General features: G+C 32.8%; 2 protein-coding genes across 3 annotated transcripts in view; one reads left to right on the top strand and one right to left on the bottom strand.

The window, feature by feature from the left end:
• Positions 1 to 2,975: 2,975 nt before the first annotated feature.
• Positions 2,976 to 19,288, top strand: LOC148622671 (GPI-anchor transamidase component PIGS-like). Of its 2 annotated transcripts, none has more exons than XM_088572693.1 (16): positions 2,976 to 3,087; positions 4,451 to 4,590; positions 5,441 to 5,537; positions 8,065 to 8,157; positions 8,376 to 8,504; positions 8,729 to 8,841; positions 9,456 to 9,573; positions 11,150 to 11,211; positions 11,683 to 11,797; positions 13,069 to 13,155; positions 13,661 to 13,836; positions 14,724 to 14,777; positions 15,704 to 15,832; positions 16,354 to 16,456; positions 17,332 to 17,389; positions 18,680 to 19,288. In XM_088572693.1, the coding sequence occupies exons 1-16, from the start codon at positions 3,054 to 3,056 to the stop codon at positions 18,789 to 18,791; spliced, it is 1,620 nt and encodes a 539-aa protein (XP_088428819.1). In that variant the 5' UTR covers positions 2,976 to 3,053; the 3' UTR covers positions 18,792 to 19,288. The 2 variants fall into 2 exon arrangements, with proteins under 2 accessions (XP_088428819.1, XP_088428818.1); XM_088572692.1 differs by having other exon boundaries at positions 3,018 to 3,087; positions 4,439 to 4,590; positions 18,680 to 18,949.
• Positions 19,289 to 19,323: 35 nt separating this feature from the next.
• The window catches only part of LOC148622670 (RRP12-like protein), a 43,053-nt gene continuing 39,331 nt past the window's right edge, over positions 19,324 to 23,045 (bottom strand). The window contains exons 28-32 of the mRNA XM_088572691.1: positions 22,916 to 22,998; positions 21,951 to 22,017; positions 21,676 to 21,749; positions 21,032 to 21,114; positions 19,324 to 19,618 (exon numbers count right to left, since the gene is read on the bottom strand). Of these exons, the coding sequence (XP_088428817.1) occupies positions 19,525 to 19,618; positions 21,032 to 21,114; positions 21,676 to 21,749; positions 21,951 to 22,017; positions 22,916 to 22,998 (401 nt within the window). The 3' untranslated portion in view covers positions 19,324 to 19,524. The remainder of the gene's footprint in view (positions 19,619 to 21,031; positions 21,115 to 21,675; positions 21,750 to 21,950; positions 22,018 to 22,915; positions 22,999 to 23,045) is intronic.

Below are 23,045 nucleotides of genomic sequence, written 5' to 3'. Positions count from 1 at the left end.
ACATGCCTAGCTAGTTTTTTTTTTAGTCCAAAAGGAGAGTGTCATCAGTAAATGCTATAGACATTAAATATCCCATACATAAGCAACTATTGTTTTATTAAATAAAGAATCTGACGAAGGCATTACGGTTTATTCCTTATTGTCCCAGATTTAATATCTCTTGCATTCAACATTTATAATGCCCTCTCTTGTGAATCGAGGAATTATCAACATTTCAGTCCATGCAAATGTCTCTTGGGCAGCCAATTCATCACGATAATGCCCTCTACATACGCAACTATTGTATAAACATTTATTCTCTCTCTCGCTTAAAATAAAAGATCCACGAAAAGATAAAATATGTTTATTCAAATATTGCTCAAATGATTGAACTTCAGAGGTAAATGAGAAATTAAGTTATATAACAAGAATATGTATGATGAATATGTCAAAGAGTCAACCACCCATTGGTCTATATGAGAAAAATATCTTCCGCTTTTTCCATATGTTAACAACAATGGTATACGTGTCTGAGAAAATAAATCGGACACTTATATTACTGACAATGAGTCGATTTTTTTTCTGAGACAAATGCTAGTGGTTAGCAATGTGTATATGCAAATTCAGTATATCGGTTGAACCTCGACATCACATCTGCTTTTGAAACTATTTGAATTAAGCCACGCCGTGTTAATGAGCTTTATAATCTATAGACCATTGTCTGACATTTTTTCTTGATTTGACCGCATTTTGTTGGTGCGAGCCATCGCCATCATTTTCCAAAAATTCAATAACAGGAGCCAAAGATTTGCCAAACTGGAAGCTTATTGAAAAATTAATTTGAACAGTCGAATAACATTCAAATAGATAAAGTGCCGAAAAAAGTACGACGAAAAAGGCATATAAAGTAAATGAGCTGCGAAATTCGAAATTGAAACCGCCGTTGCATTTTAATGTTTTTGTTTTACCAAGGCAATGTATAAAGTCTTTGGTTTAACATATGGCACAATTGTTGAAAAAATTTACCTGAAAGTCTTCAGGAGATGGCATATTATAAGCCAATTAGAGTAAATTTCAAATTTGCACAGCACCATCGCAACTGTTTATGACAAGCCGCTTGTTTTTGATATTAGATATGAATTATTGATACCAATAAGCTGTCGTTTATTGATATATATATATACATGTGACATTTTTATTCAATTTATAAATAATGGTATCAATGAATGATTTATATCTACACGTGAATAGGTAGTGTAATCCCGAGAGCGCAATATAAAGACCCTGACGTGAATAAATACCTTATTATAACTTCGTTTTTTGATCGACAACATATTTGTCCAGTGGGGTAGACGAATTTTCAAACAAACGCTCGGCATTCCAATATGAACAAATTGTGCTCCTCTACTTAATGACATATTCCTTAACTCTTAAGAGGCTGACTTTATAGTTGATCTGGTCCGAAAGAAAGAACATCGTTTAGCTAGATCCTTTGATCTCAGTTTCCGCTATATAGATGACGTATTATCTTTAAACAATTCTGGTTTCGGGGATTTGATACATCGCATCTACCCCTAAGAACTTGAGATAAAGGATACTACAGACACTGTGAAGTCAGCCTCATATCTTGACCTACACTTAAAAATCGATGGTAAAGGAAAACTACTGACCAAACTTTACGACAGACGTGATGACTTTTCTTTCCGAATTGTGAACTTTCCTTTAATCTGTGGCAACTGCGTATGGAGTTTTCATATCACAATTCATACATTATGCCAGAGCTTGCCGTAACAACGCAGACGGCAGACTTTTTGTTACGCACTAGACTTCTTACAATTAGGCCTCTGGAACAGGGTTATGTTGTTACAAGATTAAAGTCATCACTACAGTAGTTTTCTTGTTGTCATCATGAACTCGTGGATCGTTACGGTGTTTCCATCTGCACCATGAAAACTAATTTGTTCAACGTGTCATAGTTTTTCTATCCTCTTTTGTCTACCACGGACTTGACTTTTTATGAGCAACTCGGTGGGTGTTTCTAGAAAAGCAGAGGACGCTTACCCTACCGGTGCACCTGGTCCATGCTCCCAGTTTTAGTGGAGTCTGAGTTGCTTATTTACTTTTGCTACTTTGTATGTATTATTTTATCTACTTTATGTTCTTTGTTGTGTTTGTCTGTTTTCCATGTCTGATCTTTGTACCAGGATTACATTCTTTTGATTTCCGCTAGAATCTTAGTTCCCTTGATTGCTCTTTCGTATGGTCTGATAGAGTAATCAAGGGAACCAAGGTTATAGCGATAGACAAACGAGGAAAGGAAAACTATGACCCGTTGAATAAATCAGTTTTCATGGTGCAGATGGATACACCATAACGATCCATGATGACGACCATATAACTTCTGTAGTGATGACCTCAATATTGTAGCAACATAACCCTGTTCCAGAAGCCTATTTGTTATAGTTCTAGCGCGATACAATAAGTCTGCGTAGTTTCGGCAAGCTCTGGCATAACGTATCAGTTGTGATATGAACACTCCATACGCAGGTACTGAAGGGATGTTGCCACAGATGAAAGGAAAGTTGACAATTTTGAATGAAAAGTCATTAAGTATCGTAAATTCTCTACTATTCAGCCGTTTTGTCTACTTCTTGGACAACTAGATTTCACGTGTAGTGATATGAAAAAAATCGTTGTGATTGGTTGTTGTTAGATTGTGAAGTTAGATTTTCTATAAAACCTGATTGGTCGAAAACGACGCTGTGATGGCGATTATGCAAATGACGTCAGTGACGTTTATTTCTCCATATGTTATAAATCCCCATTTATTAATGTCTATAATTGAATTGTGCATAGGTTGATTGATATTTATTTACATGCTAATACACACTTAATGACATGTTATTAAGAATTATTTATATCAAAAGTATGGATGGGAAAAACAATTTCTTGTCATATAACTGAGGGGCGAAAGCAATAAATGACGACAGATTATCCGCAAAATGGATACAATTTGCGTTTCTTTTCCCTACCCAAACTTAACCCCTCATATCGATTTGGGGTAGCACTCAATAATGATGAAAAAATCAGAGGAAAAGGAATCGATGTGTATGAATACTGCTTAATTTTGTAAAATTTCGTTGAGACTTCTTGTTATCTGTATCATCTCTGAACTTGCTGCTGAATCCACATTGCCATTTTTACTTCCTATGACTTAGTATGAGCCATATGATATATGCAGATGCCAGATATGTACAGAACAGGTCAAAGAGTAGTTCTCGCCAGCAAGTTATTCTCACCTACTCTTGTTTCATCCTCTCCTGTGAAACAAGTTCATGCCAAAAATTAAAGAAAAAAATGTTTACCAGATTGCTGATATTTTGTTCTAAAAAATGAGCTATCACATAACAGTTTTGATTGAGCAATAAAATTTAAGTAAGTAGATTGGCGAGAATAGCTTCTGTCCTGAAAAAAGTGTGATTTACTCTCTGACCAGTACATGTACAAGTACATATACAAGTGTATTTTATGTATAGTACCTAAAGAATTACTAAGTCGTACAGTAAACAGGGTTAAGATAAGCGAGAAACCTGGGAAAGGAGAGACACGGTACAAGTCATCATCCAAAAGCAATATAATATCAAAGCAAAGAAGCTGAAAAATCTATTTCAGACTATTGCCTAGAGTTTATCTGTTAAGTAATTTGGTTATTACCTTTCATAGATCAGAAAGCAAAATTAATTGCATGTGTATTGAAAAAAAACCAGCTTTTACATTTTACTCACACTCTGCTAAGGTCTAACTTATACAAGTAATAATTTTTTACACAAATAAGTACACACAAACATAAAGAAACAAAAAGCAAAACAAATAAGCTTTGAAGCCATATAAGATGTTACTATAAATTGCCTAATTTACATTGTGAAAAAAATTTGACTTCATAATGTTTGGTCTCAAGTGTACCCTCTTGACATCTCATTATTCTTTGTGAAAAAAATGTTATATAGAAAACTCAAGTCATGTAAAAATAATCAGAATGTTACTTAAACAAAAAGATCAAAATTGTCATTTTCAAATTGAAGAGATCTTGTGAAATAATAAAATCTGGTAATAATTGACAGTCCCATATAAAACCCAACATACCACTGCTTTATTGTGTTTGGATGTAATGTAAAAAAACAATCAGCAACAAAAAACTGAGGGATACAGTCAAGTCACAAGTCAATCTAATTAAAACTAGCTCTTGTAATTTGTCCACTATGAAATGATCAAAGATTATAGTTCTGCTAATGTTTGTAATGTTGATTGTATATATATTTCCGACTCTGTATAAAGATTACTTACTTACTGTTTGAAATTAGAAATAGAGAGATCCACAGGATTTGTGTCGTACTTGTTTTGTACTTCTATTCTATAAGAGATCACTTGTTGATTATTTCCCTTTATTATTAAATTGCAGTTTATATTTTAGTGACATGGACCCAAACTTATGCAGCTTTAGGATTTGGCTTTGTTTGTCTTATAATTGGAGTACCATTGTGGTGGAAGACAACAGAAGTTTATAGAGTTAGTCTACCATACTCAGACATAGAAAACTTATATCAAGCTCAGGTATATATGTTGTTTATAAATAGAATATGAATTGTCTTTAAAATGATTTTCTGCTTTAGTGTACATACCTTGTTTTAACTGTAGCAATGCATTACAGTATGTGGTAAGCTCAATTATATTAAAGATGTTCCATAGTATATGTAGTTAGCATTCTACTTGCAATTCAGTATTAACTTTGTTTTAAAGACTGGTAAGTTCTCACACAAGCCCCTATTAAAGATTTCTTACATGAAAAATTCAGTCTTTTGTATGAGTGAAGAACAGTGGAACAAGTGAAGAGTAGATGACATTTTTCTCATAATGTGTAAGAAATATAACTTTCATAAGTGTAATTGCATATTTCTGCATTTTAAAGTCAAGGATAGTATCTCCATTATTTCCCACTTGTCAAGCTTGATTTAATTGGATTATACAGTAAGTGAAGACAAGAGGAAATGAACTTGCCTAGCATTGATTGTTTTAACTGGAAAATGCCCATTTATGGAGAGAAATGTCATTCTTAAATGTTTTGTAGACAAATCTGAAGTGGAAATACTACTCTGACTACCAATCAGAAAAAGTCAACTCATGAGCAGCATTGATTAAAGTGTAAAAAATATTCAAACATCTATGAAGTTAAATATGTAAAATTCTAGTTATGTCTAAAACATTGCAATGTAATCATATTTGTCTGTTTTGTTAAAGATTCAGCAGTTGTAATTGCATCCAGCTTTTATTATATTATTTATACAACTCTTTATTTAAACTTGTACAATTTTAGTACTGGTAAATAAAGCATGGCCTATTTTTTGTTGTAATCAAATTTTTATTCTATACACATTTTTAACAGTACAATATGACTTTTTTACAGTTGAAGTACACAGTAGATATTGAAGTTGTAAATTTTGACTCTCAAATCACTGATGTTGATCTGACCACTCTATCTGGAACAATATCTTCACAGTTAGGTAAGTATCATCACAGTCAGGCATGTACCACCACAATCTGGAACAAAATCTTCACAATAAGGTATGTATCTTCACAATTAGGTACATGTTTGTATAATCACAGTCAGGTATGTACTACCATTATTGGGAACAATATCTTAACAATTAGGTATGTATCATCACAAGTAGACATGTATCATTACAGTCAGGTATGTACCACCATAATCTGGAACAATATCTTATTTATTAAGTATGTATCATCACAGTCAGGTATGTACCACCTAAATTGGGAACAATATCTTAACAATTAGGTATGTATCATCACAAGTAGACATGTATCATTATAGTCAGGTATGTACCACCATAATCTGGAACAATATCTTCACTATGAGGTATGTGTCATCACAGTCAAGTACGTTTCCTCATAATCTGGAACAATATCTTCACAATTAGGTATGTATCATCACAATTAGGCATGTATAATCACAGTCAGGTATGTACATGTATCACCATAATCTGGAACAATGTTTTCTCTATTAGGTATGTATCATCACAATCAGGTATGTACATTGTATCATCATAATCTAGAACAATATCTTCACAATTAGGTTTGTACCATCACAGTCTGGTATGTACCACCACAATCTGGAACAATATCTTCACAGGGAGGGTTGTGATCACACCAGAGTACGTTAACCCTACGCCAAGTCAGGAATTTCTTGCCTCTGTATGACTTGTTTCATTTTCACCTTTGGTTTATGTTTTATTTTACTTGAGTATATAGGAGTAATGCTTTTGCTGTACCTGTGTAAACTGATGTTTTGGGACAAGCTGCAGCCTGTCCTGTGGTATGAGGATTTCCTTGTCGTTCATTGAAGACCAATGGGTGGCCTTGGGTTGACATTTTTATTCCATTGGGGTTGTTGTTTCTTTGACATATACACCATGTCTATTCCTGTGATATGTACCACCATTGTCAGGTACCCAAGGACGTATATACTATCACAATCAGGTATGTACCAACACAGTCAGATATGTACCACCATAGTCAGGTATATACCACTGCAGCTGCAGTCAGGTATATTTCACCAGTCATCTATGTACTACCAGTCAGATATGTACCATAACAATCAAGTATGTACACCACAGTCAGGTTTGTATCAGCAGTCAAATATGTTCCATCAAAATCAGGTATGTAACACCACAGTCCAGTATATACTACTAGAGTTAGGTATCAGGTATAAACCAGCAACTTAAGGTATGTGGAACCAGAGTCAGGTATGTACCACTACATTCAGGTATTTACAATTACAGTCTTGTGTATACCAACATAATCAGGTATATAACAAAAACATCAGGTGTGTACCACCACAATCATAGATATAACAACAACATCAGGTGTGTGTCACCATGATTAGCTACATGTATATACCAAACCTAATCAGCCATATACTACCATAGTCAAGTATGTATCCATCACTGTCAGGTATGTATCCACCACAGTCAGGTATGTACCCACCACTGTCAGGTATGTATCCATCATAGTCAGGTATGTACCCACCACAGTCAGGTATGTACCCACCACAGTCAGGTATGTACCACAACAGTCAGGTATGTACCCACCACTGTCAGGTATGTACCCACCACAGTCAGGTATGTACTCATCACAGTCTTGTATGTATCCACCACAGTCAAGTATGTATCCACCACAGTCAGGTATGTATCCACCACATTCAAGTATGCATTCACCACAGTCAGGTATGTACCCACCACAGTCAGTTATGTACTCATCACAGTCTTGTATGTATCCACCACAGTCAAGTATGTATCCACCACAGTCAGGTATGTATCCACCACAGTCAAGTATGCATTCACCACAGTCAGGTATGTACCAACCAGTCAGGTATGTACCCATCACTGTCTGGTATGTACCAACCAGTCAGGTATGTACCCATCACTGTCAGGTATGTACCCACCACAGTCAGGTATATACCCACCACTGTCTGGTATGTACCCACCACAGTCAGGTATGTACCACAACAATTACTCTGTGTTTCAGTTGTCCATTGTAAAGTGAAGATATGAGCATTGATAGACAGATAGAAACTACCACAGATAGAAGCTAGACATATATGTACATGTCATCAATGTTATGTTCATGTATATACCATCCCTAAGAGCATACATGAATAGTGACAGATTGAATTCAACCTACTTTAAAATAATAAAAAGTCTATGATTTTAGGCTACATAATCAAACAGTTAGTTATTTCAGAACAAAAGTTATAGTTTGTCCTATTATTTTTCAAAATTTGTGAACGTTTTAAAGAAACAGTTTAACTTAAATGTACACAATGTACATAGAAATGGATTTTTCTAAAGAGAAAACGATAAATTTTAGATGAGAATACTAGTATGCATAACAGATTTATTTAGTAGAAAAAAATGAAGAACTTCAATTGATTCAATGTTTAGTATTAGTTGCAATAATATTCTCAGTTTAATTTTCTAAGTAATCAGATCTTTAAAAAGTGCACATTTATTGTAGCCACAAAGGAAACAGATATATCCTGTAAATACAGAGTTAATGTAAGGCAGTGTACAGATGAAGAAAAATCGGGAGAAAAACTTCCCCTTCCACGTATGTTAATAACAATCGACAATAGTTTTTTTTTTTAATTTGGAAATAAGGACATTTGTCGCTGTTGCTTTTTAATTCACGTGTTATTTACCAGTATTTCAAAATGGAGACAATGGTCCTAATTTATTTTAAATAATTTGTACATGCAATTATTTGAACAGTATAAATTTATGTTCTTGAATTGAGGTCTGTCAAAGTTGTTTTCTGTGATTCTATAGAATATGATGAGAAGCTACACTCTAAAGATGATATACACAATAAGTACAAAATCATGCTGTTGCCACGGAAACTGACAAAGCCATACATTGGTATCCATCATGCGTTATATATCTCAACTCAAGCTAAAGGTAAATATTGAGATTGCTCTAAGAAGCCAGAAGAAATAAATAAATTTTCTATGTAGGCATTCAGTAAAGTGTTTAGTAAAAATTAATTAACCTTTCACATGATACATGAAATGCTTAATTTGGTTTGCATGTGAAGATTCATATAAAAAACATTTCTTTATAAATTGTCTTAGAATTCATTTTGCCATTAGTATTCTAAAATTTTTATTCATTTGCTTTTTCAGCTTTGTCTAATATTGCTGACAATGCAGTAAAACTTGTTCGGGAGTATTTTGTCGAGGAAGCTGTGTTAACTAAAACATACCATGCAACTAAAGGAAAAGAGATTAATCAACAAGTAAAATCTTAATCTACTGAGAAAGTATGATGACTACATAAATCTGAATTCTAACACACTTCATTTAAATGCTGATTTTCTCAAAAAGCAAGATGAAAAAAATAAAAAGGTTTGGGGTGCATAAGAATCATCCTGTCTGTCTGTTTGTCTGTCCACATTTTTTTGAAAGAGCCACTTCTTCATAACCACTCCAGATATTTTAATGACATTTATGGGGAGGGTGGGCATCATATGTGATTGTGCATGAAGGGATATGATGACTTGCAGAGGGCTCAAAAAAGAGATAATCCCACTTGAAGGTTTTACATGCTAAAATCTTGTAAGAGCAACTCCTCCTAAACAGCTGAAGGGACTATGATGAAATACTATAGGTAGGTTGTGCATTATGTGTAGATGTGTGTGGAGCAGTATGATTCAAGTTGGAGGCCTAAGAGAGATAATTGAAGTTAAAGGTTTAAAATTAAATTTTAATTGCAAATGTAGAAGGGGTATTCCCTTTGTGAATTGCTCTCAGTATCATTAGTAAATTTGCCATACATTTGTTCAATGATTATATATACTGACTTTATGAACAAATTTATATATCAATGATAGCAACTGTTTTCACCTTTAAGCCAGACAAAGCTAGCATGAGAGCCATGAAGTCTAATGAAGCCTATGATGTGACATTCACCCTAGTGAACCCACAGCCTGACATTCTGGACATTCAATGGGACATAAAGTCTGGTGTTGGTAGGTTTAGTTGTACACTCTGTGGGACATAGAGCCTTGTATTGGTAGTTTCAGTTGTTCACTGAGTGGAACATAGAATCTTGTATTGGTAGGTTTAACTATACAATCAGTGTGACATAGAATCTGGTGTTGGAAGGTTTAGTTGTACACTAAGTGGGACATAGAGTCTGGTGTTGGTAGGTTTGGTTGTACATTCAGTGGGACATAGAGTCTGGTGTTGGTAGGTTTAGGTGTACTCTCAATGGGACATAGAGTCTGGTGTTGGTAGGTTTAGGTGTACTCTCAATGGGACATAGAGTCTGGTGTTGGTAGATTTAGGTGTACACTCAGTGGGACATAGAGTCTGGTGTTGGTAGGTTCAGTTTTACATTCAGTGGAACATAGAGTCTTTTATTGGTAGTTTTAGGTGTACACTCAGTGGGACATAGAGTCTGGTGTTGGTAGGTTTAGTTGTAAACTAAGTGGGACATAGAGTCTGGTGTTGGTAGGTTTAGTTGTAAACTAAGTGGGACATAGAGTCTGGTGTTGGAAGTTTAGCTGTGCACTCAGTGGGACATAGGCTCTGGTGTTGGTAGGTTTAGTTGTTCACTCAGTGAGACATAGAGCCTTGTATTGGTAGGTTCAGTTTTACATTCAGTGGAACATAGAGTCTTTTATTGGTAGTTTTAGGTGTACACTCAGTGGGACATAGAGTCTGGTGTTGGTAGGTTTAGTTGTAAACTAAGTGGGACATAGAGTCTGGTGTTGGAAGTTTAGCTGTACACTCAGTGGGACATAGGTTCTGGTGTTGGTAGGTTTAGTTGTTCACTCAGTGAGACATAGAGCCTTGTATTGGTAGGTTCAGTTTTACATTCAGTGGAACATAGAGTCTTTTATTGGTAGGTTTAGGTGTACACTCAGTGGGACATAGAGTGTTGTATTGGTAGGATTAGGTGTACACTCAGTGGGAAATAGAGTGTGGTGCTGGAAGTTTAGCTGTACACTGAGTGGGACATAGAGTCTGGTGTTGGAAGTTTAGCTGTAAACTCAGTGGGACATAGAGTCTGGTGTTGGAAGTTTAGCTGTACACTCAGTGGGAGGTAGAATCTGGTGTTGGTTGGTTTAATTGTTCACTCAGTGAGACATAGAGACTTGTATTGGTAGGTTTTGTTGTACACTGAGTGGGACATAGAATCTGATATTTGTAAGTTTAGTTGTTCAGTCAGTGAGATATAAAGGCTAGCGTTGATTGGTTTTACTCTAGCTGTATGTTGTCATGATTATATATAGTAAATCTGTTTATCTAGTAAATAGATCCTGTAAGAAAAGTTATTTTTAAAAACTATCTTTCATTGATTAAGAATTATGTTATGTTAACTTGTGAAGAGTGTTTGAAAAAGAAATCCTAAGGTATTTTCTCCTTTGATTGTACATCCAGAAATATATCAAACTCACATTTGGCTATGAGTTATGTAGAAGTAGAATAAAGAAATTCATTTGTTTTAATCTCTTTTTTTGTTTATCTTCCTTCATAAAGATGGAAACGTAGACTAACGTAGATCTTAAGATATTCTATATATATATTTTTGATTTTCAGCTTACCTTGATCCATTGGTTGAAACAATAGGAAAATTTACAAAACTAAATATCAAGTCACAAGTAAGTCATAGTTCCTTCATTAATCTTTCAGTCTCTTAATAAAGCAGGGGAAAATGTCTAGGAAAAAAAAACAAGTAGTTCAACAGAAAAACACTCAATTGGCCAACATCAAGCCCTCAACATGAAGTCATGTGGCAGCAACATATACTCTGAAATACTGTTTTGTCTTTCATAATTTTAGAAAATACTGTGAAATAGTATCAAATTCTATGTGATGGTTTAAAAATTATATTGTAAATGATAATAATAAACTATTTACATAGAGTCTCTCTACCTATATAGGTATAGTGAATGGATGTTTTGTTTTGACTTTTCATTAGTGTAATCCCTGGTAGTTGGACATATTTAATGGTAAGATCTCATGGACTTCCCTCTTATTAAAATAAAAAAAATAAAAAAAATCCTAATTGTTCTCTGAGTCCCTGGCTTAAGTCATTACCATGGTATCACTAATTATAATTTGATTTGCAGGTTTTATACTTTACTGGTTTATTAAGGAGACCCAAGTCAGATGAGAAGACTGGTGGATATTTCTATAACATGGAAGATTTACCTCACACAATAAATCCTCTGGAAGTCAAACTTGGTTAGTCATTAACTCTTGTTGTGCGGAGCATTTCTGAACGAAAGTCTAGATTACAATATTTTGCAAACTTATGCAAATCATATGCAAATTAGTTGCACAATGGTACTGATGCTGATTGTTACATATGAATTAAAGATAGGTGATCACAGGGTGGCATGGGTGGTGGGAGGGTGAGTGGGCCAACGTGGAAAAATGGGTCTGTCGCTTGAAAATGTCCATTGCTGATCATTTCTGATCATTTTTTGCTACATATGGGGTTCAACAGGAGCAAATCAGGAGCCAAAGCACATTCAAACTACCGCCTGTACACTATGAAGGCTACTGAAGCCAAATAAAGTGTGTTACAGTCACAAGTTGGGGGTCAGGAGTTCTCTGAAGGGTCACTCGTGTGAAAAAAATGAGGATTTTTTTCCATTTATGGCCTCTGTTTGGCCTAAAGTAGTCAATACAAGAGGTTGACATATAACTGGTGGTGACATAAATCATTCTTATTATTTAGTTTTCAGGTGAAATAGAGTACTACAGATTAATTCTGCACTGGCGAAGGTCCGTGAAATGAACCCTAACCCCTCCCCTCCCAAAATATCATTTTATTTTTTGACAGCGGAAACTTGTGACCTCTTCTTTTAGCTTTCAAGTCATTATTTTTTTAACAAACTCTATATCCGATAGCCTCATTTTCAAGCACAGTCAAGCTGCTTACAGATGGACACAAATTGCGCTTTCCTAAACTAAGATTAAGACTGCCAGAACCAACAAATTGAAACCAGGTCCAATCCCGAACAGGTCCGGGTGTAGCACAACAAGGGTTAATATCAAGGACATTTGTTTTGTAATACAATAATTAGTATGAAAAATACAAGTTTTCTCCTGATATTCAACTATAAATGAATGCATAGGGAGTAAACAAATGTTGACAGACTTGGTGTGTTTGATAGTATGAAACTGTAAATTGTAATATACAATATTGTCTCTGTATAGTGGCATATTTAGAGATTTACCAAAAGAAGCCATTATCTGTGCCCCAATTTGGCATAAAAAATGAGTGAAAATATACTCAGCATATCCACTTAAGTTTATGATATGATGTTAAATATGGTAGGACATTTGTATTGAATTTAATTGCTTTCTGAGTATTTTTCAATGTCTTAATATAAAAAATTTAACATTTTTAAAAAAAAATCTCAATTTCAATTGGGGCCTTGGTCACTCAGGGCTTCCCTTAGATCTGCCCGTGCTGCAGAATAAAAGATCAATGTGTATTTTTGTAGGTTCTCATGCTTCTAACAATCCAACTTTAAATTTCCTGACCTATGTACCAAGCCGCAATCAGCACCCATTGTATATTCAAAATAAAGGTATGTTGGAGAAAGATTAAGGAAGTGTTTTCATTTTTCTCTGTCCCACTATTTTACTTTGAAGTGTTTGTACTAAGTCAGAATTATAGTGGCTATTTTCATTTTTCTGGTGTGTTCTTGACTTTGCAATTTTATTTAATAAGTCACTTTGATTTGTGATTATCAGTTCTTTAATTTTGTTACATCTATTAAATTGGTCAAACACATGGAATCGGTCTATTTCATCTCAAACAGAAAACAGCAGAATGTGAATCTGATATTTGGCAACGAATCTTACATTATAAGAATGTTGTAATTGGTATGACATTGCAATAGAATCATTTCCGAATAGATAGCCCATGCACATGCTTATTTTAAGTATGAAAAATTCACATGTATTATATTTTTAATGAAATGAATGCTCTTTACTATATTGTCAGAATTGGTATGGTAGTAATTTCATGTATAAATTGTCTGTTCATTCTAAATTATGATATTTGAATTGAACCATCTTATGCCTTTCAAGGAATAAAAGTGGAGACAAATTCCTTCCTGAGCCCCAGATGGGGAGGTATCTACATTTATAATGTACCCAACCCAGGGAAGAATGACTCGTTACCAGTCACCGTTAACCTTGATATGAAAGCAGTAATGGAGGTTTTTACAACACAACTTAAACTGCTTCTTAATCTACAAATAGTTGTAAGTTATTTTAAGTATATCATAAATAGTAGTTACGTGTAGGTATACAAGTGTAATATAAGTAGTGTTCAGTTGTTAGAGTGTATTAAGTATATACAGCGATCAGATATTGGAGTGTAATATAACCAGTGTTTAGTTGTTAGAGTGTATTAAGTATATCCAGTTATCAGATATTGGAGTGTAATATAACCAGTGTTTAGTTGAATTAGTGTATTTACAACAAATGGTAAGATATCAGTATATACCTGTATAGTAATTACTTTTTTAACTGTATTTTCTCTACTTGTTAGGTAATAAGGGTTTATATATAACTTGTGGTTAGTTCTTAGAGTTTGTTTATACTGGTAAATGTAGTGATTAATTATTGCATACCTGCCAGGTGTCACTGGGGGATTTAAGTTATCAAGGAGCAATATTGATCACAATTTAAAACCAAACATTCAATTAAGAGTATATTAGATTTTTATTGTCATAAAAAGCCAGAAAACAACACTTTGATGAATTTGAAGGCCTGCTTAGGTATTGAGGACTAGTTCATGCATCATGCATAAAATCTCCATGAGTGTTTTGAAATGTTAGCAGGTATGTTATTGGAAAATGTTGTAAACTTGTATTTGGACTGAGCAAAATGGTAAAATTAGCTCAGAATAAAATACTGTTAATGTTCATTTTTTACTAAATATGATTTATTATACCAATTCAGAAAATGTACACAAGAATATGTGACTTTCTTTAGTTATCCTGTTAAAATTATGTTAAAGACAAAACACTGCTAGTTTTTTTTATTAAAGAATTTTCCCCAGATATCAATGGTATTTATTTTCTTTTTTTTTTTAAATTTACATGGTTTGCAACTGTAAAACATATATTTATTTTTGATGTTTCAGTCTCCTGAAAATGCTGATATTGGTAACCCTGGCAATCAAATATTAACAGAATGGGTGAGATAAATATGATTTTGAAGATTGGATTATTCATAGTTCCTTACAAAGTACCTTACATAGTACATTACAAAGTACCTTACATAGTACATTACAAAGTACCTTACATAGTACATTACATAGTACCTTACAAAGTACATTACATAGTACCTTACAAAGTACATTACAAAGTACCTTACATAGTACATTACATAGTACCTTACATAGTACATTACATAGTACCTTACAAAGTACATTACATAGTACCTCACAAAGTACCTTACAAAAGATGTTTTGATTATATATATATATATATATATATATATATATATATATATATATATATAGATATATATAGATATATATATATATATATATATATATATATATTTTTATATATTTATATAACTCATTTTTACTGATTTCTGTCAAAACCAATCCCATTCAAGCTTTTGTGGTTACCAACACTTTGTACAAGTTTGAAAGAAATTTAACTAAATTATGGCTGCACCAAGGCAACAACTTAGTGATGACAAGTGAATGGATTTATGGACCATTTATCCCTTCATAACTTGTTTTTTTTGGGTATTATAATTACTTAAAATGAGCTGCTTTCTGACTGTCGGTGGCTGTTCTCAAAAACAAAAGTTTTTTTTATATCACCACAAAACAATTTGCAATCATATATTGGTATGGTTCTGTCGTTATTGTGGTTGTCCCTAGACACTTGTCGTTGACCAATTGTCATGAAATTTTGATATGATTTTACTAATAACTAAAGAAGGTTCCTATTTTATTTAAAGTTAGGGGCCCCTATCATTTTAGAAAAAGGGCCAAAAAAGTAAAATTAGGTGATTTATTAACAACTTATTTGATACTTAAAAGAGGAGGTGAGAATGCTTTAGAATAGTCTATTGATTACAATTATATTTTGATATGTATTTAAGGAAGTAGACAGTTGGTTGAGATATAGGTGTATTGAAAATCTTGGTACAGCAGAATCTACACTCAAATCACTGGCTCAGTTGTTGGGCAAGATCAGGAATATGGTCATCCAAGATCATATAGGAAAACAGGTAAGAGTTTATAATTCATCTTAAACAGATATAATTTTAAGAAACTTGTGTATATCTAGTTCAAAGTATCTGCTTTTAATATGGATATTTTTGATAGTGGGCTTAAGTTATTCCACCTTATATTTGCCTAAAGGGAGATGTATTTGAATTTACAGGGAAAGCCTGTGTAAACCTTTTGGACTACAGAATTTTTTTGGTATAACTGGTGTTTGATTTTCTAGTTTTAAAATACATTCAGATTGATACAAAGGGACTTTAAAAAATGTGGGCTTTAAACATGTTTTCAGTTTAGGTTTGGTCTAGATAGGTTTCATTGTAACAAGTACATAGATAAGAAATGCATTTTAAAATAGATCTGGAGAAGTATCCTTAAAATACCAAAGAGGCAAAATCTCCCTTCAAAGGAAAGCAACGAAGAAATCAGTAAATAAACAAGGCCTTTTGGTTAATTGATTATTTGTATAACTAATAGACTTGTATATGTGTAGCTAGTTATAGAAGACAATAATTGACTGTTACAGGTTGAAGAAGCAGTTAACAGCATCAAGTCTAGTCATAGTTATTTAACTCAGGGAAAGTTAGAGAAAGGTTTTCTTATGTCACAACAAGCTGTAATAGCTTCAGGTATATCAAAATTAATAACAAGTAAGTGGAAGGTATTTATCCTTATCCACATCAGCTTATTGTTTAATTTTTTTTGTGGTCCAAAAAACAAAAATTGCTTGACTTATTTCTTATGTGATCACGATCATATGTAAATACAGAATGGCAAAACCCTGGATGCAAGCAATTTAAGCAATTAAGCTTAAATAAATTATTATTCCAAAAGAAAAAGGCCTATAATTCCAAATAATTCTGATCCAGTTTTAAGCTAATTCTATGGTGATACATGTATATAGAAGAAGTCTGAAGAAAATTAGTATGTTGGCGTTTCTAGTGAGATTTGTGCTGTTTATTTTTCTGTGTGTACTTATTTGTTATTCTATGTTATTTGTTGTTTGCCTTTCTTTGTAACTATGGAATTGTTGCCTTTTTACTTATGGCCCAGATAGAACAGCAAACTCAGTTCCACATCATTAAAGTACTGGATTTAAAAGAAAGATAAACCTTTAAAATAAGTCAATATATTTATATTTAATAAATTTTTATCAATTTCTGTACATTGAAGAGCTTGCTTTGCTTGGAATTTAGTAATGAAGGGAATCAAGATTAGAACGAAAATCAAAAGAATGTATTCCAAGGATAAAGATTAGACCGGGAAATGGACACCCACAAAAAATAACATGAAATAACCAAAACAACATGTATAAAGAAACAAAAGGAAATAACCACTAAAAACTTGGATCAGGTGCACTGGAGGGGTGTCTTCTGCTTTTCTAAAAACATCTGCCAAGTTGTCATGGTGCTGATTGATGCATCGTAATGATCAATGAGTGAGGAAGAAGTAAACAACATGTTTTGTTATTATCTAATCCTATTGTTAGTTATCTTGTTTTCAGAAAAAGCCTTCTTTGATCCCTCTTTACTTGAGCTGTTATATTTCCCAGAGGATCAAAAGTAAGTCAATAAATATAAATAATACAATAAGTCAATATTGTAATAGTAAGAATAATAATATGGAATCTCCTTTTTCCAGTTTTTTTCAACTGAATATAAAATTATTTTTTGCACAATGCTCAGGTACAATGTACATTTAGTTATATTTTCTTAAAATTGTAATACACAAGCTGTGTAAAATTAAATATTTTTATGCATTTGTCCCAAATTTGGTGCTTAATGAGAGAATTAATTTTGTTTAAAGCTGCATTAGCTGTCATTTTTGTAAAATTTTGTTTCTGTAGAAATATGCCTTAACTTTGAATTATGCACTTTTCTTGTAAAATTTCAATTGATATCCACAAATAAAATGCATTAAATACATGAAATAGTGTCAATACATTTATTGTCTTGCAAGACAAAATGTCAATCTAGATAAATGTATGCATGTGACTTCTGGTGACCTTAATTCGTGCATGTGCTGTAAAGGTCCATTCTTTAAAAAAAAATGCGATTGCTAAGCCAAAGTGGTTAATCAAAGGCAAGGAAGACTGACGGAGTCTAACTGTAAAAGAAAAAGGTTTGAATGTAACACAAGGATCCTTTTGTAATTCTTATTGTGATGTAATGTGGCACAAATATGATCAGTAATTGTCATTGATTATTTGAGAAATAAATCAAGAAATAGATGAAATGAAATGTAAACAAGACATTACCTGTGTATCCGTTATTGTTATTTTTTCTAACCAAGGTGAAAGTATTTTTAACTCAGGTGAATGTCCTGTCGGCAATCTTTGGAAGTAATGGCGAAAAATAATTAGATCAGAGCTATCAATCTTCTTCAATTAAAAAAATGTTTTCACATAGGTAATATGCTTTATTGCTTCAATTGCATTACTACAAACTTATTTGAATCAGCAAAATTCAGCAGAATCAGAACTGGACATATTTGGCAGCTAATGCAGCTTTAAAAGAATAAAAGCTTTGTTAAGCAAAAATTATTTTTTTTTGTGTAGGAATAAGGATACTCAGATTTTGTCTGCCATTGCTTAATTCATTATTGGTTCAGCTAATTGACATTTCTATTTATTCATCTATATATATACATATAGTTTTTTTTATTGTGTAGACTGAAGTTCTTTTGAAGTGTCATTATCTATCAATCATGTTCTTTCCTCTGTTTATGTACAGCTCTTTTTGCTCCTTGTGAGCTATTGATTTGGGAATAAAATATATGTTTTGTTACTCTGACCATTATTTTTTTTAAAATGCAAACTTGGCCTATTAATGATTTTGGCTTATATTTTACAGGTTTGCCATTTACATTCCATTATTCCTGCCTATCAGTTTACCTGTCATTGCATCTTTATATAAATCTGTAATGTGGATCAAACAACAAAGAACCAAGCAGAAAAATGAGTGACTTGTAGATAACTCTGACAAAACCTTACTGAAGGGAAATAGTAAAAAAGTCTATCAATGGATTGTCCGAGTTGTACAATCTAGATCTCTAAGTGTGCTGATTTACATAAATACCTGATCAATCTTCTTTTCTTAGTTTTGTGGACATGGAATAAAACTTCTTCAAAACTTATGCTGTGTTTGGACATTCAGAAGACAGTTTCTCCAGTTTCGTTAACATGAAACTCATGCCAAAATGGAGTATCTGTTGTCTGAACACAACAACCATGTATTCACCATAAGACTAGTAAGATCTTCTGTAAAATTGTGGATATTGTTCTGAATCACCATTTTGTGAAAGAATTTTTCAGATTTTATTTTGTGTTTAATAGGAGTGACTTGTGACGATTGATTGATTGAATAAACTGAGTATTGTTTATACTTGCATTTTCTTTTATACTTTGTTATTTATTTCTATGTGGTTTGTAAAAAAATTTATCTAATAAAATAAAAAACTTGTTTCATTGGTTTTTTTAACAAATCAAACTTCTACAACAGACATAAAAGAATTTATTAGCATAACTTTTAATTTACAGTGTTTTCTTTGACACTGCCGCTACATAATTGGTAATTTCAATATACACTTTAAAACATGTCAAATGCATGGTTACTACTGCATTTTATTTTCAAGTAACATTTATTTATCTATAACAATTCATAAGCAGGACATAAACGTCGCACAATTACATCTGAAGTCACTTCCTGTTTTTCTGTTTATTTCCTTTCACTGCTCCCTTTTTTGCACCTTTGACCAAATTTTTAAACTGTCCTTGTAACTTTGCTTTTTTCCTGAAATCATATTTTTTTTGCAATAAGAAATTCTTGTCATTCACTGGACATAGTGAACAAGAGCTGGCTTATAAGTAGATCATACCTATTACACAGAGCATCCAGTACAAATAGAAACATGTATTTCTACAGACCAATTAGTTATTGACATCATGTAAAAATTTATCTTTAAATTATATTAAGTAAGAAGCCTCTTTCAAGGGGAGGTAATTGGGAGGAAAATTTTGGTTTCACTAAACACTTCCATTACTTTGTATGTTAATGTTAAGAAGTGATTTTCGAAGTTTCACTGTGAATTCCCAGGACAACTGACATCTTAAAGTTGCATACCATAGCACAGCTTGGAAAATAAAGCTTTCAAAATCATTATGATAATAGTACAATGATCGTAGAAATTCTTCACAAAAATTACTTGTTAATAAATAATACTGAAAATCCAAATTTTTACCTCTTTCTGCTACTAGTAATTGACAGCATGGAGGCAACTTACTCATACATGTAAGTAATATTCATACACTTTTGTAGTAAATTACAAATATGATATTTAAGTACACATTCTCACCTTTATTTTGAATACTTTTGATCAGAATACACACAAACAATGCATTTATACTGTATAGATCTAGGTTCAGTGTGTTTTTAGTACATATACTACAGGGGGGTGGCCATTTGACCCGGAAGTGGTTAGTGAGACCCAAGTAAGTTCAATTATCTCCCCTTGTAGTCTCCTGACAGTGACTATTATCTTTTATGAACATTTACATATGATGCTTAACCTTTCTATGAAATATCATCAAAATACCTTAGTGGTATAGGAGGAGTTATGCTTTGGTTTTAACATGCAAAACACTTAAGTTGGATTATCTCCATTTGAGTTCTCCAACAACAAAATATTTACATAAGATGCCCAACCTCCCAATAAAACTTAATCACAATCTTTTATGTCTCATGCTTGGTGGAGAACAACAAATCAGTCTTTGGTGTCACAAAAACAAGAACTTATCAAACCCATAGAGTGGTGAAGGAGGACATGGACTCACATGGTTGTTGTATGTAAAAACCCTGATGTAGGATTATCTCCCTTTGCAGGCATCTATTAATTATATTTCATCATGTACATCTAGATATGATGCCCAGCCTTTCTATGTAATTTCACCAAATCTCTCATGTGGTTTTAGTGCAGTTGTGCTTACAAGATAAGTGGGCAAATGAATGAATGGACAGACAGACAGACAGACAAGAAGATTCCTATAGACCCATATTAAAGCTTTGCAAGGGTACAATAAATATAAGAACTTCTTATCAATAACATGGAATAAAGGATTGAATTATAATACAACACTAATTAGTACTTCTATCTTAAATGAAAATTATGAATTAAATGAATGTTCAGGTGGTAAAATGTAAACTAACCTTTTGTTCAGACTCTGGAACTGTAGGGGAACATAGGCATATGGATCTGGTTTGCCTTTCCTCTTTATATCACCACCAGCTTTCTGTGTTAAACATATACATATACTTATCAGTAGAAGTTTACACAGGTTATTGTAGAAATTCACATGGTGAAATGCATCATAACTAAGTACCATGTAAATGATATGAAAACACACACATCCTAATTTTTAATAGAATTCTCAAAATATTTCTGTGAAGTTTTGAACACTTTTTTTTGCATTGGTAAGGTTCATTCTTAATGAGTGAAACTGGTCCGTTACAATGTGCAGTGGATTGCAAACCAAATCACTACCAAAGTCCAAATGCATTGAAACAGATGCATATTCATGAGAAACTAAATTTAGATATATATACAGACAATATGGTTTTGAAGAAGGAATTAAATGGTGCCAATACATATTGTCCATATCTAAAAAGACTGATTCCAATTTTTGACCCTAAACTTTAATGTGGGATAGTTGGTTGTTGTTTATATTTTTTATCTGAAAGTCACAGTATTCATCATAACTACAATAGTAAGTCTTATTATTTCCTGTCAGTATGACTATTTTTTCTTATAAAGGTTATTTCTGAGCATAACCTTACATATAGGAACAACCAACCTTAGATCTGTATTCTTTACCAAATTCCTGTTGACTTCCTTCACCCACAGGTCTGTGTATGCCTTTACCTCCAGCTATTGTAAAGAAGCAAAATTAAAATAATTCCCTTTAAAGTGAACTTACTATAGTTTTATGAACTTCATGGGTGTATGTATTTGTGATTTTTTAAAACTGATGCTTTGAAGCATTATGTTTTTGTTTTGTGAATTATTTTTTTTACTTCACATTAGGAAGCAGTACCGTACATTATTTATTAAGAAAAGGGTATAGTTTACCTTTATATTTAGGTCTACTTGTCTCATCATCAGAACCCAGATCTTCTATTTTTCTTTTCTTTGCCCTCTACAACAAAGCACACATTTATACCTTTAACTTATGATCTCCAACACTTCATTGTCTGCCATATTTTTTTTTCATTTTAGAGTATTGATCAGCTGTCCTTTGTATTCAGTTATGGGGGCTACATATGTGATAAATGTAGTAACAATTATTCAGCTGTTTGATCATGATACATTGTACCTTTAATTATGATAAATACAGAAGGTAAATAATGGAAGCAATAACTGACATGTATTACTGCCAGGCAAGATAGCAACTTCACTATGTGCGTTTGGCTTGACTGGTTTGTACTTTATCATGCCCTACATGATTGATGTTTGTCCAGACCAGTAATTATTGTACTAATTGCTTTACCAGGGATGATTTTTTTTTTGCTTTTTTGCAGAATTCGGCTAATTGAAATCTGGACTTAATGGTTATGATTCTTTTTTTAACTGTTTATTTATTTTGATTTTACCAATTTCCATTTTCTGTGATGACCTTGTAAAATCATCCCTGTATTACAATCAAGTCATTTAATTTTATTTTCATGTAGAAACTAGAAAATTTAAATTAAATTTGGGAAATTTATCACTCTTAATGGATATCCGATTCTTAGTAATAAAGACATCCATGTTTGGATGTCTGATCGATGCATGGCAAAATAAGCTATCTTAATGGATATCCGATTCCTGGTAATAAAGACATCCATGTTTGGATGTCTGATCAATGCATGACAAAGTAAGCTATAACTACTACATGAAATACATACATAATTGTGATGTTAATTTTTTCACACTGATTTTTGGATGATGAAAACATCCTTGGTATAGTACATCTATACACACAATACATGCAATACACACAAAAGATGGTACACACAAAAGTACAAAAACATTTTTCTAATGATTTATATATTTACCTTACTACCAACTCCTTCAATGGCATTGAAAAGGTCCTCTAAATCTTCCTCATCAGACATTGGAGTTGAACCCTTTTTCTGACCTATAAATCATCAGGAATGATGATACATTTAAAACAAGTTTTATATC

The sequence above is a fragment of the Perna viridis genome, chromosome 3 (assembly GCF_037379345.1).
Source record: "Perna viridis isolate PV_CMFRI_1.1 ecotype Kerala chromosome 3, ASM3737934v1, whole genome shotgun sequence".
In the NCBI taxonomy this organism is placed as follows: Eukaryota; Metazoa; Mollusca; class Bivalvia; order Mytilida; family Mytilidae; genus Perna; species Perna viridis.
Note: the sequence above shows the minus strand (reverse complement) of the source record. Positions and strands in the feature narration are given on the sequence as shown.